The 25,350-nt window shown below is 41.4% G+C and overlaps 1 protein-coding gene across 2 annotated transcripts in view; it reads left to right on the top strand.

Moving 5' to 3' along the window:
* Window positions 1-25,350, top strand: part of deptor (DEP domain containing MTOR-interacting protein) — an 81,533-nt gene that overhangs the window by 37,216 nt on the left and 18,967 nt on the right. For both annotated transcript variants that reach the window (XM_060822840.1, XM_060822839.1), the window contains exons 4-8: window positions 645-768; window positions 8,748-8,926; window positions 13,793-13,975; window positions 19,838-19,975; window positions 25,098-25,168. In XM_060822840.1, the coding sequence (XP_060678823.1) occupies window positions 645-768; window positions 8,748-8,926; window positions 13,793-13,975; window positions 19,838-19,975; window positions 25,098-25,168 (695 nt within the window). The remainder of the gene's footprint in view (window positions 1-644; window positions 769-8,747; window positions 8,927-13,792; window positions 13,976-19,837; window positions 19,976-25,097; window positions 25,169-25,350) is intronic.

The raw sequence follows: 25,350 nt of genomic DNA on the forward strand, positions 1-25,350 counted from the left end.
GTCAAAGGAATTTCTGGGGAAAATGAAACCTGGGGAGCGCTGGCAATTCCTCTGCGCTGGGAACATTCTGAAAGTATCCATTTAAATTGTAGACTGTGAAGGGTTCCAAAGAAATTAAGGAAATAGTTACTCATAGAATGTAAGATTTTAAAATACATTAGGCTAACTCTGAGTAGTGATCCAACTGACTCCCGACTTTCCAAGCCTATCCCTAACTACATTCCCACAGATACTTAACCGTGTCCCCCAAGTCTCAGCCCGCTATGAGACCTAACCTCGCCCACCTGCTCCAGCCTTCTCTGCCCCAATCCCAGCTACCACTATTAGACCTGGGGCACTTTTAGGTTTCAGCATTAAAGCCACTGACTGATAACTGGGGCATGGTTGTTCTCCCCACAATGTTCAGCACTGTAGGGGAAGTGTAAGTATTGAAGTATGGCTCCATGCATTTGAAGGAGTCCTAATTGGAATCTGCTGTCAGAAATATGGAGCTCTTCTGTTCTATATATAAAAAAAAAAGCAGAGAGGCAAGTTGTGAGCAATTGCCACTCCCTGAAAATTGTAGCCCCATGTTATCTCATGAGATGGCTCTGACCTGTGCTTCAAAATATATTAACCTGTACTTTTCTGTGCCTTCTTTTTAGTGTGTGATGAACTTAAGGAATTTAAGGATGCCAAACTCTTCTATCGCTTCAGAAAAGATGATGGCACTTTCCCATTGGATAGTGAGGTGAAGGTTTTCGCAAGGGGCCAAAGGATATATGAAAAGTAGGTGGATTCTGTTTCAGGTGGACCTTTTTTTGACTCTTTATTGCCTCATAATAATTGATACCACTTTATCAACAGCAGTACTCTCAATCTTCTCTCCTTTTTAAATATTGTATCCTGCTGGATTTGGAAGGTGACTGAGGGCAGAATCTGACAGGAGTCTGGGCTTTGGTGAGAAGTCAAAATCATCTCCCACCATGTTTTACGTTTTTCACAAGCAGCCTGACGAGATTCACACTATGCTGTGGGGAGAACCAGATGACAGGGATTACCACTTGCTAAATGCCCAGTTAACTTTACATTAATGTTGTGGTTCTGTTCGCTGAGCTGGGAATTTGTGTTGCAGACATTTCGTCCCCTGTCCAGGTGACATCCTCAGTGCTTGGGAGCCTCCTGTGAAGCGCTTCTGTGATCTTTCCTCCAGCATTTATAGTAGTTTGAATCTGCCGCTTCCAGTTGTCAGTTCCAGCTGTCCGATGCAGTGGTCGGTATATTGGGTCCAGATCGATGTGCTTTTTGATTGAATCTGTGGATGAGTGCCATGCCTCTAGGAATTCCCTGGCTGTTCTCTGTTTGGCTTGTCCTATAATAGTAGTGTTGTCCCAGTCAAATTCATGTTGCTTGTCATCTGCGTGTGTGGCTACTAAGGATAGCTGGTCATGTCGTTTCGTGGCTAGTTGGTGTTCATGGATGCGGATCGTTAGCTGTCTTCCTGTTTGTCCTATGTAGTGTTTTGTGCAGTCCTTGCATGGGATTTTGTACACTATATTGGTTTTGCTCATGCTGGGTATCGGGTCCTTTTGTCCTGGTGAGTTGTCTGAGAGTGGCTGTTGGTTTGTGTTGTTTGAGTCCTAGTGATCGCAGTAGTCTGGCTGTCATTTCAGAAATGTTTTTGATGTATGGTAGTGTGGCAAGTCCTTTGGGTGGTGGCATGTCCTCATTCTGTTGTCTTTCCCTTAGGCATCTGTTGATGAAATTGTGGGAGTATCCGTTTTTGGCGAATACGTCGTATAGGTGTTCTTCCTCTTTTTTGCAGTTCTGGTGTGCTGCAGTGTGTTGTGGCCCTTTTTTTTTGAATAGTGTCTCGATGCAACTTCTTTTGTGTATGTTGGGGTGGTTGCTTTCATAGTTTAGGACTTTGTGTGTGTGGCTTTCCTGTACTGACAACCAGAAGCGGCAGATTCAAATCACTATAAATGCTGGAGGAAAGATCACAGAAGCGCTTCACAGGAGGCTCCCAAGCACTGAGGATGTCACCTAGACAGGGGACGAAACGTCTGCAACACAAATTCCCAGCTCAGCAAACAGAACCACAACAACGAGCACCCGAGCTACAAATCTTCTCCCAATCTTTGAACTTCACATTAATATTCAGAATACCATTTTACTGAAACAAGCTAGACATTGGGGAAAACTCGATGAGCAGGAACCTGACCGATTCCGTTCAGCACGTGCTCTGGATAACCTCCATGGTGCCTACGATCAAATTGCAGCCCTGGGTAAGATCCATGGCTGCACTCAGTCCTCCTCCATGGACATTGCTGTCTGTGCATTTGTTTGAGACGCTGGCAGCGCAATCTGCAAGCACACGGCTGCATTACATGGCACATTGGCAATGACATTTGAAAGGCTGGAGCAGGTACATTTTGTGCACACGATCAGGCTCCCAGTTTGCAGACTGGACTGGGCTGGATCCCAGGGCTGTTTGCTTGATCTCCTACAGCTCAGTCATTTAGCCTCATTCCTTATGAAGAGCTTTTGCCTGAAACATTGATTCTTCTGCTTCTTGGATGCTGCCTGACCTGGGCTTTTCCAGCACCACACTCTCGTCTCTCACCCACTTAGTGCCTGTCTGCTTATTCACAGCATCTCTTCCTTGCTTTGTCCTACATGCTGTGCCAATTAGTGCTCTTATATCAGGCAGCTTGAATTGCTAGTCAGCAGTCCTCCATCTGGGAGGATGGAGTGGGGGAGTTGGGATGGAAGGTGGGAGGGTGGGTTGGTTGGGGGAGGTGTTGGTTGGTAGTGGACAGCTTGCTGTAAGGTAGTGTGTGCTGCATTAATCTTGCAGCTGGACAATCTACCAGAACCTTATGCAGTGCAAACACCACATACAGCAAGCAGATGAAGTAAAAAGGGGGTTGGGAGGAGAGGGGAGTCTCCTCAGTAACATCTGTGGATCCATTATTTGTCATTTATATAAATGATTTGAATGAGAACTTGAGGGGAATAGTTAGTAAGTTTGCAGATGACACTAATTTTGGTGCTGTAGTGGACAGTGAAGGTTATCTGGGAATGCAGTGAGATTTTGAGGGTGTTGTGAACCGTGAAGAGGGTTTCCTCAGATTACAACAGGATCTGGACCAATGGGCTGAGGAATGGCAGATGGAGTTTAACTTAGATAAATGCGAGGTGCTACATTTTGGGAAAGCAAATCTTAGCAGGACTTATACACTTATTGGTAAGGTCATAGGGAATGTTGCTGAATAAAGAGACCTTGGAGTGCAGGTTCATAGCTCCTTGAAAGTGGAGTCGCAGGTCGATAGGATAGTGAAGAAGGCGTTTTGGTATGCTTTCCTTTATTGGTCAGAGGATTGAGTACAGGAGTTGGAAGGTCATGTTGCGGCTGTACAGGATATTGGTTCGACCACTTTTGGAATATTGCATGCACTTCTGGTCTCCTTCCTATTGAAAGGATGTTGTGAAACCTGAAAGGGTTCAGAAAAGGTTTACTAGGGCACTGCCAGGGTTGGAGGATTTGAGCTATAGGGAAAGACCGAGTAGGCTGGGGCTGTTTTCCCTGGAGTGTCGAAGCCTGAGGGGTGACCTCAGAGGCTTATAAAATCATGAGGGGCATGGATAGGATAAATAGACGACATATTTTCCCTGGAGTGGCAGAGTCCAAAACGAGAGGCTGTAGGTTTAGGGTGAAAGGGGAAAGATTTAAAAGTGATCTAAAGGATAATCTTTTCACACAGGGTATGTGGAATGAGCTGCCAGAGAAAGTGGTGGAGGCTAGTACAATTACAACATTTAGAAGGCATCTGGATGGGTATATTAATAGGAAGGGTTTAGAGGGAGATGGGCCAGGTGCTGGCAAATGGGACTAGATTGGGTTAGGATAGCTGATTGGCATGGACGGGTTGGACCAAAGGTCTGTTTCCGTGCTGTACATCTCTGACTCTATAACTGGGCCAGTGGGCTGAGGAATGGCAGATGGAGTTTAAGTTGGGTAAATGAGAGGTGTGGGTCAAAACAGGGCAGGACTTCCACAGTCAAAGGTAAAGCTCTCGGTGTGTTATAGAACAAAGAGATCTAGGGAGAGAGGTTCATAGCACCTTGAGAGTGGAATGAAAGGTAGACACAACGATGAAGAAGGCTTTCAGCATTCTTTCATCAGTGAGAGCATTGAGTTCAGGAGTTGGGGCATCTTATTGAAGGGCTGTACAAGACATTGGTGAGGCCACATTTGGAGTACTGTCTGCAATTCTGGGTGCTCTACTATAGAAAGGATATTATTAAACTAGAAAGAGTACAGAAAAGATTTACTAGAATGCTACCCAGACTGGAAGATTTGAGTTACAAAGAGAAGTTGGATAGGCTACATCTTTTTCCCTGGAGTGTGGGAGACCTGAGTGGTGACCTTTACAGAGGTCTATAAAATCATAAGAGGCATTGATAAGGTAGATGGCGAAGAGCTTTTCCCCATGGTAGGGGAATCTAAAACTGGAGGGCATAGGTTTAAGGTGAAAAGGGAGAGTTACAAAAGAGTCCAGAGGGACAATTTTTTTAACACAGATGGTGGTGAATGTCTGGAATGGGCTGCCAGAGGTAACAGTGGAGGTGAGTACAATTTCGTCATGTAAGAAAGGTCAGACCGCTACATGGATGGGGTAGGATGGAGGGACATCGGGCAAATGCAGTCAAATGGGGCTAGTTAAATTGTGAAAACTGGATTGCTTGGGCAAGTTGGGCTGAAGGGCCTATTTCCATGTAGTAGACCTCTAACTCAAATGAGATATACCTTCGTTCTCAGAGGGATCTAAACAATAGGAATTGTCATCCAGAAGGGCCAAATGTGCAAGTAGTACACCAAGCCCATGTGCACATACTGTTTCCACTGACTGTAGCTGACATTGTCAAACCTTCCCCCTCTTATTTGGCCAGGCTGGTGGGACAATGCATTGAACACCTGCATGGAGATACTCAGAAGCAAATGCAAGAAAGTTATAATCAACAACTTTTACATGCACTTTTCAAAAACAAGATATCCCTCTCCTCCAAAGTGGGTTCATTACACTTTTCATCTTATTCTCCCTCTAAGTAAGTACATTCCCTGCTCTGGTGCAGATGCCTTAGGCCCCAGAGTTTTGGTATGGTAACCCTGGTGATGCTTGTGTCTAGACTGGCCAGACATGTTGGAAGTCTTTGACTGTTCTTGACTTGAACTTCCAAGAGTCAATGTGGAGTAGAAAGGATGAAGGATGGCCTGGCCACTTCTACAGTGGCCTGAGTAGAAGCAGTGAGCAGTGCTTGTGGTTCCATCTCTGGCTGGATGCCCCTTGGCACCACTCTGGCTCCTTGTGAGGACGAGGTGTTGACCTGGACTGGGGTCAAGATTACACTAGATGGCTGAGAGTGCTCAAACTTGGGGGTGGGGTGATAGATTGTGATGTCACAAAGGAGGCAGCACAACATTTGAGTGTTGAGAGGGTGGGGGCAAGAGTGAGGGAGGCGATAGTGAGAGTGGTGGGGCATAAGCCTTTGTGGGAGGCAGGTGCAGTAGTAGAGAGAGAGAAGAGTGTGGCACTCATCCTGACAGAGTGGAGATGATCATTGAACCTTAGCAGAATTGTTGGCTGTTCTTCTGTTCACTCTGGAGTTTGCACTGACCTGAGTGGTAAGCTCAGCAGGCTGGCAGTGTCTGGTGGCATGGTGTCCTCTGGGAAGTGGGTGGTCCTTCTCTGAACCACCCCATCCACCAGGACCTCCAGCTCCATGTTGGTAGATCACAGTGCCATTTTCTTTTTCTCTAATATCTTTATTGGCATATCCATCAATGAGAAGGGGGGCCTTGGAATGCCAGAACTTCTCCAAGTGAACTGTGGTATTTTAAAGATGGCACAGAAGCTGTTAGTCTTCAGCTGGATATCTGCTGAGTAGGTTTTTTTGAGTTGTGGTAAGTTAGGACAGGAATTGGATGTGAGAGACACTGTAGGATGGGGGAGGCAATTAGTGAACGAGTTTGACAAGTAGGGTGTGAAAACTTGCTGGACCTCACAATGAAAAATCACATGAAAACTAAATGCAACTCAGACTTAACCAAAAAAAATAACATTCAGCTGTGATTTTTTTTTGGGCAAATTAAAATGTTGGAAGTATTCAGGAGGTCAGGCAGTATCTTTGAAAAGAGAATCCGAGTTACTGTTCCATGTTGGTGACCTGTTTGTGAAAGTGTTTCTTTTGTGAGGTTCATTTAACTATCAAGTACATTACACATGCAGAGTAAATTAAGCGCTTGATTTTCAATCTGGAGTCAGTAATTAGTAACATGGGTCATTGGTAGGTCGTTTAAAAAGTAAGGTCAATCTGGATTTAGAAGTATTATTTAGAAGGCAGCATTGTTTTAAAGGCATCATAAATGTCTCCAAACACTCTCTTCCCCGAAGTCACCTCATTCCTCCATGTATCATCTGTTGCCAGCCACCTAGTTTCCAGATTGCCATTGCATGGCTGCTGAGAATTACAATGAAAATAATTTTAATACAATTGGAAAAACATTAAAGAATTTAAGAAAACCCTGCATTCAAATTCATTCTATTGAGGAAAAGAAAACAAGATGAGACACCACCGTGAAATCCTATTTTGTTCTGAAAGACTGGTAGAAGTTTCAATGAGCCTTTTTTTCATAACTTAAGAATGTAACATAATTATGAGAAACTGAGTGAGCAATTTAGACCCTCCAAGTTTGCTCTGTCATTTAGTACAATAATGGCTGATCACATCTCAGCCTCAACTCCACTTTGCTCTTCATAACCCTTTAACAGTCGCTAATTAAAAATCAGTATTCATTGTTAATGTTTTCCAAAGGTTGGGTGAAGTAAGTGGCTAAGAGGGTGGGTTAAGGTGATTGTGGAGGATCAGTGGGCCAGGTATATGGGTAAGGCAGGGAGGCTACAGGATGGATAAGGTGGTAAGTAATGAAATAAAGACACGGGATAGTATGGGGAAGAGGGCAGGATCCTGTTTGCAGTATGGAAGAGTGTGGTGGAGCTGTTGGGACAGGGTCAGGATGAGGAGGTAGAGTTGAGTTCGGTCAGAATGGGGAATGCATTAATTTTCTTCAGTTGGAAGGGGGTGCTGGAGATCTGAGCCAAGATTAGTGGTGCTGGAAAAGCACAGCAGGTCAGGCAGCATCTGAGGAGTAGAACATTCGTTTCAGGCAAAAGCCCTTCATCAGGAATGAGGTTGGGAGCCTCCGGGGTGGAGAGATAAATGGGAGGGAGGTGGGGCTGGGGACAGGCTGGCTAAGAGTGCAATAGGTGGATTGAGGTGGGGATGAAGGTGAAGGGGATTGAAAAGGAGGGTGGAGCGGATAGGTGGGAAGGATGATTGGCAGGTAGGACAGGTCATGGGGATGGTGCTGAGCTGGAACGTTGGAACTGGGGTAAGGTGGGGGTGGAGGGGAAATGAGGAAACTGGTGAAGTCCACATTGATGCCCTGGGATTGAAGTGTTCTGAGGCGGAAGATGAGGCGTTCTTCCTCCACGTGTCGGGTGATCAGAGAGCAGCAGTGGAGGAGGCCCAGGACCTGCATGTCCTCAGCAGAGTGGAAGGGGGAGTTGAAGGTATCTATGGATGGTTAGTGGGGTAGAAGCTAGCTGGGTCAGCAGTGAGTCAAGAAGGGAACTTTCTTGTAGGATTCCAAATACTGGGTAATTGGCTGTCAGATGTTTCAATTTCCAGGGCACCTCCTATAGAGTCAACTGTGTCAGACGTCCATAGGTCTTGATTCGAAATTCACGTCTATTCTAAAGCAATGAAGATCATCCTATTCTTTAGGAAGATATGAGCTGAACCCAAGTTAAATCTGAAAATAGTCGAGCATGAGTTGTAAATAAAACCTTATTCATCAGTCCCAAAAAGCTTGGAGCTACTGAATTGTGGTATTAACAAATTAACTTAGTTTGACTTTTCTGTTCTGAATGATTTGAAAGTTTTTAAAAATAGTCTTCTTTCTGACTTTGTTAGTGAGGGTGCAATAAGTTTCATTTTAACAACAGTTTCCATTTTCTGTAAATGAAAGAAAGTACAGACTGCTTTTGGTGGGAAAGTGGTAGCATTTTTCACAGTTGTCATGAATGTGAACAGTATTCTTTTAGTTTATTTGGCTTAGGAGTTTATTTCTGTGCTGATGTCCTGTACTTTATAAATTTTCCTTTCTCTTTCTCCTCCTTTTCCTCTTTTTTATTTGTCCCTTGTCAAAATTCATTTTGACAGTACAAGCAAAGGTGAGGAAAATTAGCAGGGGTCTCTTTGCAAATTCCTGCATGTAAAGACCAAAATTGCCTGTGTTTTTTTAAAACAGTAAAATTTTGAGTGCCTGTGCATGAACTCAATAAACTGAAGCTTTAAAATGTTGTTTGTACTTTTTTTTATTTAATCAAAAGCATTTCATCATACATCTCCTTGTATCCAGAGCTTCCATCCAGGTTTTCTAAGCCAACAGATTATAAGTGTCTCTCCTTTTTTTTTAGACTAGTTACCACACCAATTCGTGAACTAAGTGTACCACCGTACTCGAGAACAATTTATTGTGGCATCCTGAAAATTCTATGCAGATTTAAGTTTTGGCTTAGATTGAAGAGTATTAGTCTTGCACTCCTATTTGGATTTCTGTTTTGTTTCTCTCCTCTGTTTGCAAAGGCACAACTTCTTTTTTTAAACCAAGAGTTGTATTTGTAACTTTGTCATGACAGGTTGATGACCACTGAGAACTATCTGCTGCAGACAAGGGAGGAAGAAGGAGTGAAATATCAACGTGCTTTTGTAGCAAGTGAATTTATCGACTGGCTGGTACAAGAAGGAGAGGTTGCGTTAAGGAGTGAAGGGGAACAGCTTTGTTGTAGACTGCTGGAACATGGCATAATTCAACATGGTGAGAAATTGGTTAATTACTCTTTTGACATGTAATGTAAAGCAGTTCTTCCCCCATATGGCACAGTGCTAGTGTCCCTGCGTCTGGGCCAGAGAAGTCTGGGTTCAAGTCCCATATGCTCCAGAGGTGTGTAATAACACCTCTGAACAAGTTGATTAGAAGGAATTAGACCAAATGGACTCTTACCTGTGAGCTGCCCCAACCCTGACCTGGCCTTTTATCTGCTGGTTGATGCATAATAGTTTCACAAAGCTCTCTGTTTAAATGATGAGGAAGCCCAGCTTGACTTTGATCTCAACCTGGTGTGCTATTGCAATTTACCAAGGAGTCCCAAGGCTTCCAAGCAGAAATTCATCCAGAATTCCTCCTTCCAATTTCTGCTCCACACTACTGGAATGTGTGGATATTTAGTGAAGAGGTGATTGCCTCTTTGCCTTCTGTAATATATTGGGAATATGCTGGGATGTACAGAACATAAGTTCTGAACCATGAATTAATATTTTCAGGGTAATACGTAAACAGAAAAACAAGTGGAGTGTGTTGACTGGTACATGTTCTTCACACCACCTTTTAGTTGAATAGCCACATTTATGCCTGGAAGACGTTTTTATTTTGAATAAATCTTTGTATTTTGTACTTAATAGGATTTTAATTTCAGTTAAAACAATGTAAGCATAACGTGCAGAAAATTGTTCACAAAGCTTCAGATATATTATATAATCCTTTTGTGCTGCTTTGCAAGTCTGAAATGTTGCCTCCTAGTCACTTGCAGAGGTATGTGTCAGCAGGTTTTGCAGATGGTGGTTCAATAGTAATGTCTTAGCATGGCTTGGATTACACTGACCAGGATATTGTGGCTCTAAATGGGCTCCTTCAATTTAAAAAAAAAAAATCACACACTACTATTTTTCTTCACTGTGCAGTGAATCAGTTGATCATATGAAAACAATTTCCTGGGCATTCAAAAGGATTGTTACAGAGCAGCAAGTTGAATTTGAAATATTTGCGTCGTAAATGAAGAGATTATAAATATGCCTAAAGATTGCAACTATATTCATGAGAATCGGTAGTAATTGGGAGCAAAATCATTGGCTCATTTTCTTCTCCTGAACTCAGCCACTTGAGGTTTGACATCAACATGGTGGTCCTGGCTGGAATCAAGGGCAGGGGTTTCCCTATGGGCTTTTCAACCCAATCCGAGATTGACATGTGCGTTAGAACTCCACACTGTGGGAAATGACAGGCATTTCTGAGACAGTCGAAGGGCAAGATTTGTAATCCATTTGGAGGACAGTGGGCAGGCCCTCAAAGCTAGTGAGTTAATCAGATGCCTTCCAACTCGAAGGAAGCAGCAGCCAGCAATGACAGTTGTCAGATGGAGGCACCAATGTTTCGAATATTTGAAGTTTAAAAAAAAAATGGTTTTTCAGCCATGCAACGTACATTGAGGTAGGAATAGGGCGACAGGGTAGTCTGACTGACTGACTGTTGCGGCACCCAGGCCTGTTTTGGACTCTGTATCCCTGTCAGGGATACAGCCGAAGGGCTGCCTCCAAACAGCTGACAACCTCCTAAGTGGCTCAATTCCAGGATTGTGCAGTTACTTCTTTTCTCTGGTTTTATTTGCTTTCCCAAGATTGAGTCTCAAGAGTTAATTTGCAATATTGTATCGAACATTTACGTTGGTGTTGCTACAGCATATCCAATTTACACGTCCTCTTGTTTTTGAGATATAGAGAGCATTAGCACAGCAGCATTTATTGCCAATACCTGCCCCTTGACTTGCTCAAAACCAATTGCATGTCTATTTTCCTGAGTCCAAATGAAGAATCATCAACCTGAAACTGTTCCAAAGAAGAATCATGGGATTCAAAATATTAACTGTTTCTCTCTCCACAGGTGCTGCCTGACCTGCTGAGTTTCTCCAAAGTTTTCTGTTGTTATTTCAGACTTCAAGTATCCTCGGTACTCACTTTTAAATTGGCCTGAAACAGATGTTGTTTCCTTTTACAGCTGCTCGGTCCTGCTTGCTAAGATTTCCAGCATTTCCTGTTTCTCTTTCAGATTTTCAGCATCTGCAGCCTTTTGATTTTGCGTTGTTAGCACATTTGTTGCCCTCTGTGCATCAGTTCTCGCAGTCAATTCCAGACATTTATTGTGCTACTGTGCAAATGTAATCTGAAGAGCTGTTTTGTTTACTTCTTTAATTACTTGGCAGACTGTCACCCAGGGACATGCTGTCAGTCTGCCCGCTGCGTCCATTCTTAAAAAGTAATTTTCTCCACAGTTGCTGCCAAGCCTGCTAAGTTTTTATCGCAATCTCTATATTTGTTTCTGATTTCCAACATCCGCGGTTCTTTTTCTTAATCTTGCAACAATACTTCACAAGCCTTTCCATAGATCAAACAGCAATATAAACATGTGATAAACAATATAAGGCACTTTGAATTTTGGCACCTGTGGCGAAAATAAAGTAAAGTTAATGTATTGGATCCACTGACCCCCGCCCCCGACTTCAGTTCTGATTTTAATTAGGAAAAGGTTAGTATAGATGCTGAAGATAGGTGGGGCCTAGTAAATGGTAAGCGGAGATGGAGCCCAAAGATAGGAAAACAGTTGGCCAGACGAAGCAATGGGAGAATGTATAGCTTATAATGGTGACCATAAGTGGCTGATAATAGGTTGTTTGTGGTAGCAGCCCATGTCACAGCAAGGCCTGGTTGGGGTAAGGACATGGGAGAACGTGCTCAGACCATAAAATTATTTGAAATCGACATTGATGCCTGCAGGGTCCCCAAGTGGAAAAGAAGGTGCTGTTCTTCCAGCTTGCACTGAGCTTCGCTGGAGCACTGCAGCAGGCCTGAGACAGAAATGTTTGCTGGGAACACAATGGTACGTTGAAGTGGCAGCAAACCAGGAAGTTCAGGGTCATTTTTGTGGATGTGGTTTTTATTTTGTGATCCATCTCCATCTATGTTTACTCCTCCCTCCTCCCTGTATCCCAACCTCCGCATTGGTCTAAGATATTAGTTATGAAGAAAACAAATGTTATTTGCTGGCCATTTTATTTTCCAACGTTTCCCAGAGATGTCTTTCAGCTGGGGATGGAGATTTGTTTGCTTGGTATTGGTGTTTCCACGTGTACCATCACAGTACATTGTAAGAGTTCACTTGTGAACAATGTAACTTTACAGTGTATCAGTTGGTATTTGCCAGTTGGCAAAGGCTTGGAGTGTTTCATAGCTAAGCCTGATATTTATCCATATGAGAGGAGCAGCTGCAGGCTAGTGAGCAGGAACTTGGGGGCTGTTACTTCCCCCTTCCAATGCTAGGATTAACATAGCATCCCACTGCAATGCATCCATGATTGGCTGACTGAACTAAAATGCCAAGCCTTTTTATCTTCTAAACAGCCTCCTCTTGTCTTAGGAAAGGACCCATTCATTTCCATTGTCCATTTTTTAACTGCTCATGCACAAACTATTTGGGACAGTCATTCAACTTGTAATTCACTTGCTCTTTGAGCCAGAGAGTTTTGTAGAAATATAAACAGTAGAAAATAATGTGCCATATGTTCTCAGAATAGTTATCCCTGAAATTATTATCTAGTGCCTTTCTCTTTGGAACATTGATTACAGCAGGCAGAAGTTCAGTTTATATTCTTTAAAGCAGCTTAAATAAAAATTTGCAGCTGCCATTGTGATTATTTTTTCATGTAGGAACTTTGGTGAATTTTAATCAGGATTGGGTGGGAAGTGGCGGGGGGGGGGGGGGGAGGAGAGAAGTTTGGATGCATTTCTGGAGAATCTGCTACAATTAGCCATTCATGTACAAAAAGGTGATTTTATGCAACTGTCAGAGATGGGGATATGTGTAGAAAGCTGTCTCCTGCTTGATTGAATTAGAGGGAGAAGAACATTTAGGTGAGTTGGAAAAGAAGATTATTTTCTAAATCATAGAAGCGATGTTTGCGACAACCAAGGTGTGGCCAGAAGCTAATTGTTGTGTCAAATGCGACAGCAAAGTTAGGAAAGTAATTCATTGCCACCTCGGACAAAGAGAGGGTTTAGATTGATGGCTTGAGAATGGTGTTTGTGGTACAGCCTGAAGACAATAGGGGAAATTCCCTTTCATTCAGTGTTGGATGTTGGATAGTTCCATTGCAAAGTATGCTTTTATATGTACAGGTGTCCCCCTGTATCCATGGGTGATATTTTTTAAGACCTACCGTTGATGCCCAAAACTGCAGCTAGCAGCAAACCCGCCCATTTAAATGGGAAATTTATTTCCCCACCAGTCCCTGGAATTATTTCTGGAATGTTCCATGTAATATTTTCGAGTTGCAATAAATCATGGATAACTGAAACTGCAGAAACCGAATCCACAGATATGGGGGTTCTACTGTATATACACGTATAAATATTGCTGATTTCAACCTAACAAAAAGTTATGATTCGGTCTTAAATTCATTTGGTTTTGAAATAATTTTTTGACGACATAGCCTTTTGAATTTCAGGCATTCAGTCTCCGTTCTGCAATGTGTGTTTCTAAATAAAGTACTTGAAATGTTTACATGGTCATGTGTAATAGGAGAAATAAGGTATTCGGTATAATTAACTGGCATTGTCTAAATTTTACCAAGCAACTTCCATAACGATGATGTTCAGTCCAGAACTACTGAACAACAGCAGCTTTCATAAAGAGTCATTTTAATATTTTTCTCCCATTGTGCCTTTGTGGCTGTTGCTTTGTATTAACTGTCCTTTCAGAGTTCAAATTGTGTTGTGTTGCTTTGACAAACAGCCTGTGTATTACCAGTGCAATTAATTCTACCGCTTTCACCCCCTCCCATTATTCTGCACACAGTGGCCAACAAACATCACTTTGTGGATGGTAACCTCTTGTATCAGTTCCGCATGAACTTTCGCAGAAGGCGAAGACTGGTGGAGCTGCTGAATGGGAGTGTGTCTTTGGCACCTGACAGTCATGAAAGCCCTTTCTGTTTACGAAAACAGAATTCTGACAATCCTAACACCAGCTTCCTCTCAGGTAAAAATTATTTACTCTAAATTTCCTCTACGATTTTATTGTTCTATTTGGTGTTGTACAATAAATGCTTTGAGGCCTGCAGTCTACTATCTTCTACATTTGGGAGGCTGAAGTGGTCACCTTTCATGAAGTTGCAGATCAGTTGGGCTTTCAAAATACCTGCAGGTATAAAAGCTGGACCATTGACTTCCATGATTTTTTTTTCCCTCTGTGCTTTCTGCTCCTTTTGCATAACCACCCTCCTAGCTCCCTGGGACCTCCCCTCCCACAGTGCACTATCTGATGATAAAACACAGGGCTGTCTGTTATTCTGGAAAATGAAGAAACTGGGCTGCATCTTCTGAAACAGGTGCAAGATTTTGGTTCCCAAAGTAAAATTTGTCTTTTATGCGGATGAACTTACACACAAAGAAGGCATGGACTACTATGGTTTCAGTGTGGAAAGCAGCTGTTAAGTGTGTCACGCACATTGTAAATGTTTGTGGAAAGATATCTCCGATTCAGCATCGATCACTTGTAAATTTCTTGTGGTAAATAAATCTTGTATTAGAATGATTGATACGTTAATAAAATTAAATTTTCTTTAATGTCACATTCTGGTTGACCGTTGGACGAGTGACTGTCTAATAATTTCTCACCTAAAATTGTTGCTTTTGTGAATTTAAATTTGTAAGGACTGTTTTCTTAATTGTTGCTTTCATGAATTTAGTTTACTGAAGCATTCTTTCCTTCATTTTTTGTACATCTATGTTTGAAAATATATTTGGTCTTTGTTGTGAGAATGGCAGTAACATCTCCCATAAGAAAACATGAAAAGAAGTGCCATTTAACCCACCCGGGATTGCTTTTCATGGTCAGAATCTACTATAGTGCAATGTCCAAAATGTTAATTGACCAAATCTAAAAAGCATCTGTGAATAGCTAATTACAAGATTGATTAGAAAAATGGAATTTTTTTTTGTAGTCTGGCAGCAGAAAGAATATTTGACATTGAAGTTCTTCTCTGGCCTCTCTCTTTCCACTTATCCAGCTTTAGTAAATGTTCTTTAACTTCAGACAATTGCGAAATGATCTCTGGAGTGAGCTGTCAAATGAATCAAGGGAACAGTGAAGCTTATGCAACCACATTAGCCCAGCCCTACCCTGCATCTGAATTCCGTGTATACGTTTACTGCTCTGAACTATATTGACCAGTTCTGCATCTTATTTGGAACATGGATGTTATTATTACCCTTGGTGCCTCTACTCTAAGGAAAGGGGAATATCTAGGGTTTCTACAACGTCTAAGTTACACAATATTCCAACCTAAACCTGTACTGCTGTTTTTTTTTTAAGAATCATTAGATCAAAATGGCTGTGGTCCACGAGAAGAAGCACATTAATCTCAAGGATGGCAGCTGGTCATTGAAGAGGCAAAACTAGGGGGAAATCCAGAGGGTTGTGATATATTTTAGGAGCCAGCAACAGATAACTAAAAGGCTTTTGCAAAAGGGGAGAAAATTGCTAATAAAAGTAAATTAGCAAGAAATATTTTTAAAAATCAGGTGTTTCTATTGGATAGATAGAAAGAGAGCAGCTGAAGTTCATGTGGGACCACAGGAGGATGTGATGGGGGAATTGATAACAGGGATCAGGAAATTGGAGCTAACTGAAATCAATATTTTGCATCCATCTTTATCTGGATGACATTGTAAACATCCCAAAGATATCAGATAAGCAAGGTGCTAATGTTAGGAAAGGTTATGTTACACACTCTTTCACAAAGGAAAAAGTGTTTGACAAACTAATTGGACTAAATGCAGACAAGTTGCCAGGACTTTATGCATCCAGGGTTCTAAGGTTGCAGCAGTATTGGAGGCAGTGATATTCCAGAACACACTGGATTCCAGAAGTTTCGAGTTGGAATATTGCTAATATGATACCTCTGTTCAAGAAGGGAGTGAGACATTAAAATAGGAAACTACATGACAGTTAGCCTAACATCTGCCATTGGTAGAATGCTTGAGTCCATTATTAAGGAAGAAATTAAAGTACGTCGTGAAACGATTAAAGCAATCAAACAGACTCTATATAGTATTACGAAAGGGAAAGCATGTATGACACGTATGACACATTTTCTGGAGTTCTTTGAGGCTACAACAAGCAGAGTGGATAAAGGGGAACCAGTAAATGTAGTGTATTTGGAATTTCAGAAGGCATTCAATAAGATGCGACACAAAAGGCACAAGATAGGAGTTGACAGTCTTGGAAATCTGGTATTAGCATGGATTGTGGATTGGTTAACACACAGAAGGTAATGAGGTGGGATCAATGAGTATGTTTCAGGCTGGAAGGTTGTAACCAGTGGAAGTCCAAAGACTCTAGTCGTAGGGCCTCCACTATTTACCATCAATATTCTTAATTTGGAGGAGGGCAGAGTATAATGTCTCCAGATTTGCTGATAGTATACAGATGAGAGGGCACATTGTGATGTGTATATAAGGAATCTGTAGTGACATATAGATCAGTTGAGTGAATGGGGTTAAGCTTGGCAGATGGAGTTTAATGTCGAAAAATGCAGGGAGAACAATTAAACTTTGGGAAGGAGAATCAAAGGCAAACTATTACTGAAGTGGGGACAGACCCAAAAGAGTTGCAGTGTAGAGGGATCTGGGTGTTCTAGTGTAAGAAATGCAAAACGGTAACATGCAGGTGCAGCAAGTAGAATTTTGGTCTTTATTGCTGGGCAGATGGTGATATTGGAGTTTTTTTAAAAAAAGGAAATTTTGTTACTATTGTACAGGATGTTGGTGAGACTGTGTGCCTGGAGTACTGTGTCCAGTTTTGGTGCATGAATTTAAGGAAGGACGTACTGGCAGTTCAAAAGAAATTCACTCAGTTAATTCATGAGATGAAAAGGTTGACTTATCAAGAATGCCTAATCAAGCTTGTCCTTTTATTCATTAGAGTTTAGCGGAATGAGAGGGGTGATTGTGATTGTCACTTTAAAAAGATTATTTTGTCCTTGATTTTTTGAACAGAGTTTGTAAAGGTAGAATTTGTCTAATTAAATAATGGTAGGGGAGTTGCCAGGTCAACCAGTTCAGGTACTTTCTAGTTTGGTTTAGCTGTAGCAATCAGAAGATGCTGGAGTCCAGGAAAAGTTCCAAGCTTCAGTGAAGATTCTTTTCTGACTTTTCTCTCTGAAATCTGTATGGAAATTCTTCCTCCTTGCCTGTAAGAATCTGTATTTCAATTTGCCTTTTGCATAGGAGTGTGTTTATGGGATGTTATTGGATTGGAACAGTTCCTTAATTAAGTTACTATATCAGGTCGGTTAAGTTTTCCAATAGTTGTTATTTTAATCTCTGTTTTCTTTTGTTTGTGTTTCAACTGTAGTGTTTAAACAAATTTCAGTTTTGCTTAAAGCCAAGTGTTTTAACCAGCTGCATCACACCTAGTGTTTCCACTTCACATCTAGCTTTAAAGTAAGAGAAAGTGAGGGTCTAGGCTACCTTCTTAAAATATTTCAAGGGCACCTGGCCTGATCCATAAGTGATCTTTATTGAATATTTTGAGAGGGCTTGACAGAGTAGATGTGAGAAGATATTTCCACTTGGTGTCATGGTTACAGAATAAGAAGAAATATATTTAAAACTTAGATCTAAAAGAATCTCTTACCCCAGAGAGTAGTGAATGCCTGAAATTCTCTACCAAGAGTATCATGGAGGCTCGATCTCTGAAATTAGTTAAAAAAGGTGTTGTTAGATTTTTGAAAGGTTAGTTGAGATAATAGTTCAAAAACAAAAAGAAATAAAAAGAATAGCAATCAGACATTGTGCTTTAGGCACTACACGAAAATCTTTGAGTGATTCAACCAGAGACAACGTGAATAAAACATGACCGATTTTAAGGATGTGTATAAGCCAAATAGTGTGGTGCTGGAAAAGCACAGCCAGTCAGGTAGCATCCGAGGAGCAGGAGAGTCAACATTTTGAGCATACGCTCCTCTTCAAGAGTGTTAAGCTTGAAATATCGACTCTTCTGCTCCTCGGATGCTGCCTGACCGGCTGTGCTTTTACAGCACCACACTTTTTGACCCTGATCTTCTGCATCTGTAGACCTCTGTTTCTCCTATAAATCAAATAGGTATACTTAAGCAAACAGTATGTAAGGAACAAGTTAGAGTCATGCAGCTGTACAGCACAGAAACAGACCCTTCAGTCTAATTCGTCCATGCCAACCAGATATCCTAAATTAATCCCATCTCATTTGCCAGCATTTGGCCTACGTCCATCCAGATCATTCCTATTTATGTACCCATTCAGATGCCTTTCAAATGTTGTAATTGTAGCAGTCTCCTCCGCCTTCTTTGGCAACTCATTCCATACACGTACCTCCCAGTGTGAAAAAGTTGCTGCTCAGGTCCCTTTTAAATCTTTCTCCCTCACCTTAAACCTCTGTCCTTGAGTTTTGAGTCCCCTACCCTGGGGAAAAGACCTTGGCTATTGACCCTATCTATGCCCATCATGATTCTGTAAACTTCTATAAGGTCACTCCTCAGTCTCTGCTTTAGTCTCAGCTTTTGAGCCTTTCCCTATAACTCAAACACTCTAACCCTGGCAACATCCTTGGAAATCTTTTCTGCACCGGTGAACGTTTAGCAACTTCTTTCCCATAGCAGGGAGATAAGAATTGAATGAAGTATTCTAAAAGTGGCCTAACCAATGTCCTGTACATGACCTCCCAACACCTATATTCATTGCACTGACCAATAAAGGCAAGTGTGCCAAATGCTGCCTTTACTGTCTTGTGTACCTGTGACTCTACTGACCAGGAACTGTGAATCTTCACCCCAAGGTCTCTTTGTTTAGCAACATTCTCCAGGACCCTGCCATTAGTCCTGCTCTGGTTTGTCTTCCCAAAATGCAACACCTTACGCTTATCTAAATTAAACTCCATCAGCTATTCCTCGGCCGATTTAGCCCTTCTGATCAAGCTCCCATTGCACTCTGAGATAACCTTCTTCACTGTCCAGTACACCTCCAATTTTGTTGTCATCTGCAAACCTACCAGGTGCAAACTCAATTGGAGACTATGGCGTGGTAACACTATTGAGATACAACATCAAGATGGTCAGTACTAAATCTGATAGAAGTTTTCAAGATATCAAAGGAATAGATGGAATGGATAGAAGAAACCATTTGCGTTTGTTGGTGCATCAAGAATTATCTTAAAAATTAGAACTAGATTTTTAAGTTGCAAAATTATTAAGTACTTCGACAGGCATGGTGTAATAAGTGTTTGGAGCCAGCTTCCACAAGTTGCAGTCAATGGTTCATCAGTTTAATATTTAATATTTATTTTCTAAACAACAATATGATGCAAAGGAGCTAAGTCACAGATCAGCCATGATCACATTTGGTCAGGCAAGGAGAAGAAGGTTAACGGGCTAAATTGCCTATCCCTGATCCCACGTTCTTGGGAACAGCTGGAGACAGAAGTACGTTCCAGACTGTAGAGTGACATCTACAATTAGAACTGCATTGTTTTAAAGAGTGTGAACTCTTAACCATTTCCACAGCCCCATGCTGTGACACTACTTCTTGCAGTTGAATTAGATTGGAATCCTCCAACCTGGTATGGACTGAAATTTGAACTTGTGATTTTTTTTTGTCTAGTTTGATTATCAAGCTGAATAATTTGAGTTTGAGAACATGCTAAATAGTTCACTGAAACATATATGATCTTGTAACTTAAACAAACTAGAATGCCCTACTGAATTGATACAGAATAGCCAGCATTTGTTTCCTACTTGTCAACTTGGTAAAGCTCCACTGAAAACTCTGTTGTTTAACTTGACATTTGATTTCTCTCATGCAGTGAGCCCAACAAAGGAAATCAAGATTGTTTCTGCGGTTCGACGGTGTAGCATGAGCAGTAGCTGTGGCAGCAGTGGTTATTACAGCAGCAGCCCCACTCCCAGCAGCAGCCCTCCTGTGTTGTCCAACCCCAAGTCTGGTAAGCGCTGTGACCATGTGAAGTTGCTTGATAGCACTATGTGAGAAGAGACAAATCACAAATTTCTTTGATTAGCAATTGTAGTTTTTAAGGGGGATGAAGTGTGTGACACGACTTGTGTCTTGTTAACCTTCTCTGTGTGGTGTTATAGTGAAATGTTGAGTCTTCTAATGATTTAAGTTTTTTTTTCCCCTGTTCTTCAATTCTTTGTATTGAATGGTACAAGTGCCAATTCATCCCACATCACAGAATTGTAAACTTGGCAGATGGAATTTAGTGTAGGAAAGTGTTTTGCTTTGTATTAGGACCCAAGTGGATGTCAGTGATTTAAAAGAGTAAACATTCAGCCAGAAGGATACAAAAGTTTTTAAAAAGGAAGGCAGTTGATGCTCCAATAATAAGGTCTGGAACATTGCATCACCGCCAACTTGAAAGAACATGTCAAGAATCAATCGCACCATCTCATCGACACAGTTCCAACACGTCTGCACATCGTTACCAAAGATTTTCTTTTGAAATTTTAAAAAATCAGTTGAAAAGTAATGATTAGAAACTCAACCTGCTTATTTGCCATCCAATTAATTGATAACATTAACTTTTCTAATTTTAAATGTTTAATTTGTTTCCTGAGGGATAAGTATATAAAGGGCATCAATGTGTTCCACTATATCTGTTGCTACAAATGCTAAATTGAATCAATCCATTTACAACTATCATAATTGTTCTAAATATAGTCTATACTTTTTTTCACGAAAATACCAGCGGATACATCAGCATGCCATCATCAGTATCTCATTGAACAGAGAACAGTGAAGCACAGTACAGGCCCTTCAACCCACAGTCTCATGCCGAGCATTTATCTAAACCTATGATCAACCTAACCAACACACCCCTCAATTTACTGCCATCCATGTGCTTGTCCAGTAGTTGCTTAAATGTCCCTAATGTCTCTAGAATTTGAAGAAATGCAATCTGACTGGTTCAATGTTAAATCTATTATGCAACAAGTGCCTGTTTTTGAATTATTTAATCTCAACAGCTCACATTTGAAAAGCTTTATTATCAACTGCTGCTTGCTCTAATAGGATTGATTTTAATCTTGAGCAAGATTATTTGTTTTTCTGGTAGAATTTTGTTCTTTGACAATCTATTTCCTTTTGCCACCATTACTTGGGGGAAAAAAGAATACAGGCATGGACTATAAGCCAAAGAACAAAGGGATCTGGGAGTGCTAGTCCAGGATTCTCTTACAGGTTGAGTCTGTGATTAAGAAAGCAAGTGTAATGTTGTCATTTATCTCAAGAAGGTTGGAATATAAAAGCAGCAATGTGCCTCTGAGACTTTATAAAGCTCTAGTTAGGGCCCATTTTGGAATATTGTGTCCAATTTTGGGCCCCACACCTTAGGAAGGACATACTGGCACAGGAGGTTGCCACTGATGATGTTACCTAGCCAGGTAATGAAATGTCTGGATATCAAACCTACAACTCAGCGAACAAACCTACACTCTAAACCTCAACCTGAGCTACGAACCTTCACAAACCTTACGGGAGCATGTTCAGTGGAGATTCACACGGAGGATCCCTGGAATGGTAGGCCTAACATAAAATGAATGGCTGAGGATCCTGTGATTGTATTCATTAGAGTTTAGATGTTTGAGGGGAGATCTAATAGAAACTTACAAGATGATGCATGGCTGAGAAAGGGTGGACGCTGGGAAGTTGTTTCCATTAGGCGGGGAGACTAGGACCTATGGGCACAGCCTTAGAATTAGAAGGAGTTAATTTAGAATGGAAATGAAGAGACACTTCGTCAGCCAGAGAGGGATGGACCTGTGGAATTCATTGCCATGGAGCACAATGGAGGCTGGGACATTAAATGTCTTCAAGGCAGAGATTGATAAATTTTTGATCTCGCAAGGAATTGAGGGCTACAGGGTGAGTATGGATAAATGGAGTTGAAATATCCATCAGCCATGATTAAATGGTGGCATGGACTTGAAGGGCCGAATGGCCTTATTTCCACTCCTACATCTGATGGTCGTAAATTAAACCACTGTATGTGGCCCTGCTAAAAATTCCATTCCATGACCACTATCATCATTCCTCCCATCGACAGCTTAAGAAGGTAACAAGACCATTTGTAAACTTTGTGTAATCTTTGACTAAGAGGTGGGCTTCTCATAAGTATCTTCTCTTCAGCAAGGCCTCTACATCCAATTCCATATCATCACCCAATGTTGCTCGTATCTCTCTCCTGCTGAAACTGCATGCATGTCTTTGGTACCTCCATTATAATACTATTTTGTACAACCTTATTTCTTGCACCCCACACATAGCCAAAATTCACCTGTCAGTATCCTGATTCTCACCAAGTCACCCACTTGATTTACAATGGTTCCCAATTCGAATTCATATTAAAGATCCTCCTTCAGCTGCTTAGCCCATAGCTCTGCAATTTCCTCCCCAAAATCTTTGTCTGCATTTCTGTCTCCACTTCTAAAATCCTCCATGTCTTGGAACAATGTTTGGTCACTTATTATTATCTTTTTTGATTTGTCCAGTTTTGTTTGTTGAGCCTTGTATAAACATGATCAATACAAAAGGTCTTGGGCACCATTAGCATTTATTTTGAATTTTTTAATTGAACATTTGTATTTTTGAAGTATGATGTTTTTCAGGTAATACATTGTAACATTTAGTATAAAATTTAATGAATGAATCTTTTCAATATAATATAAGCCATTTTCTTCTTTAAAACCATCTTCTTAAACCCATCTCTCTGCCATCCTCCACTTTTGCTTCCAGCAGGAAGTGCAAGCACCTCATGGACTGCTTTGTTACGAAATCCGAGGTATTACAATTAGCTGCCTTTGCTATGTCACTCCCTTCCACTGGCCTGTCTGGCTATACTTTTTTATTGCACAACCTGCCCTAACCCTGGATGCCCTTCTCTCTCCAGTCTTTCTGCTTTCTCCCCACATGCCATCTCTGAGCCCAACCAGTCCATAAGACCCATCTCCTGTTCCATAGATCCTATTCCCATTACACTTCCGATCATCCTATTTATATTCCAATCACCATGTTCGCCAATGCAGTAAACTATTCTCTCTCTAAGTGTTGTCCCTTTTTTTTTTCTTTTAATTGTGAAGTATCCCCATCCTCAAACAAAACCTCACTTGACCCTTGCATCCTTCCATTCTCTGATCCCAATCCCTAAATTCCTGGATATGTTATCGCCTCCCAAATCAACTCCTATCGTTCCAAGAACTCTGTGATTGAATCCCTCCAGTCAGGTCTCCACTCTATAATAGTATGGAGACTGCTGTAATCAGAGTTTAAAAATGACATCCTATGTAACTTGACAAAGTTGAGCTTTCCTCCACATCCTTCAAGCTGTTGTGCAGCCTTTGACATGGTGACTGTAACACCTTCCTCCATTGGGTAGGACTGCTTTCATCTAGTTCCATTCTTATCTAATTGTAAGCAGAGAATCACTGACCAGGAAATGTCACTGGTTAACTCTGCTTATTCTACACAGATGCTGCCAGCCCTGTTGAGATTGTCCAGCAGTTTCTGTTGTTTGTTTCAGATTTCCAGCATCTGCACTTCTTTCAGTTTTTTAAATCACTTATCAAGCTTCTGTTCATGGTACTCTATCCCTGCAGAATAGGTCCTTATTCCCCTCCTATTTCACATTTAGGTACTTGCATTTGACAACCTCATCCAAAGATAGATTGCTGGATTTTGTGTTTGCAGGTATGCTGATGACACTCAGTTCGACCTCATCAGCACATCTCTCAACTACTCTACTGTTGATAATTCAACACTCAGTACAAGATGAGCAGAAACTTCCTCCAAGTAAAGATTGTATAAACTGAAATAATTGTTTTTGGTACCCAGTCCAAATTACTTTCCCTCAGTCACTGACTCCAGTTCTATCACACAATCCCTATAGTGCCCTTTGGTCCAACAAGCCCACACTGATCCTCCAACGAGCAACCCATCCAGACCAATTCCCCCACCCTACACGTACCCCTGACTAATGCACCTAACCTACACATCCCTGAATACCACCAACAATTTAGAATGGTCAATTCACCTTGTTTGTACATCTTTGGATTGTTGGAGGAAACCCATGCAGACATAGGGAGAATCTGCAAACTTTACACAGACAGTTGCCCAAGGCCGGAATTGAACCTGGGTCTCTGGTGCTGTGACGCAGCAGTGCGAACCACTGAGCCCTCGTCTCGCCCATTCTGTTCCTGCTCTGAGATGAAGTTACATATAATCTGTTTGTACAGCCTTGGTGTCATATTTTGTCTTGATTAGTCTCCAAACATGCACCCACAACATCACTACGACTTGCCATTGCAGTCTTTAATACTGCTTGATTTTTGCCTGTCTCACCTCGCCTGCTATCGAAGTCTTTGTCTCCTCCAGATGTGACTGTACCAACAAATTCCTGGATTGTCTTCCACATTCTAAGTTCTGCCAGAGTCTTAATTGTCAGCAAGTCCTGTTTCCTTACCCTATGTGCGCGTTGACTTGAACTAGTTCTCGATCAAGCAATATTTTAATTTCAAAATCTTACTTCCTCGTTTTAAATCCCACTAGGGCTCTGCGCCTCTCCAACTCGGTGATCTCCTCCAACCACTCAGCCCTTTGAGTTATCTGAGCTCCTTTTAATTCTGACTTTAATTTCTCCCCCATTAGTGGCTGTGTCTTCAGTTGCCAAGGGCAGAAGCCTTGGAATTCCCTCAGTACACCCTTCCCCCTTGCTTGCCATCTTTAAAGCACTTCTGAAAGTGCACACTGTTACCAGATTTTTTTGTTCATCGGAACTAATGTTTCTCTTCTAATCCCTTGTGCAGTGCCTGGGATGTTTCATTACGTAAAAGGTACAATTGAAGTGTTAATTGTTGCTGCATTAGAGTAATGTCTAAATACTGCTTAATCAAATAATAATAATAATAAAAAAAGACTGATTTCCTCTCATAATCCTGACTAAAGAATTGTTCTAATTGTAATTTAAGTGAAAAGTGGCTGAACTGAGCTGGAATGAATTGAAGACAGTGGGCAATGAATGACATGTACAGCTAAAGAATTGTGTTTTGTTTCAGTGTTAAAGAGACCAGTGACAACAGAGGAGCTCGTAGCTCCTGGGGCACCCTATACGAAGAAGACGCTTACAGTAAGTCTGTACTTTAAATGGTAGACAACTCCCCAATCTATTGCACCTTGCGATGATTAATCAGGTACTGGTTCAGGGGTATGACATAGTTTCACTTTGTTATATTTGAGTAGTGTTGCATTCTTGAAATGCTTATACTTGTAGCATTAAAGGCCCAATCTACACTTGAGTCATTTGTCTAT

Source organism: Hemiscyllium ocellatum, chromosome 4 (genome assembly GCF_020745735.1).
Source record: "Hemiscyllium ocellatum isolate sHemOce1 chromosome 4, sHemOce1.pat.X.cur, whole genome shotgun sequence".
NCBI lineage: Eukaryota > Metazoa > Chordata > Chondrichthyes > Orectolobiformes > Hemiscylliidae > Hemiscyllium > Hemiscyllium ocellatum.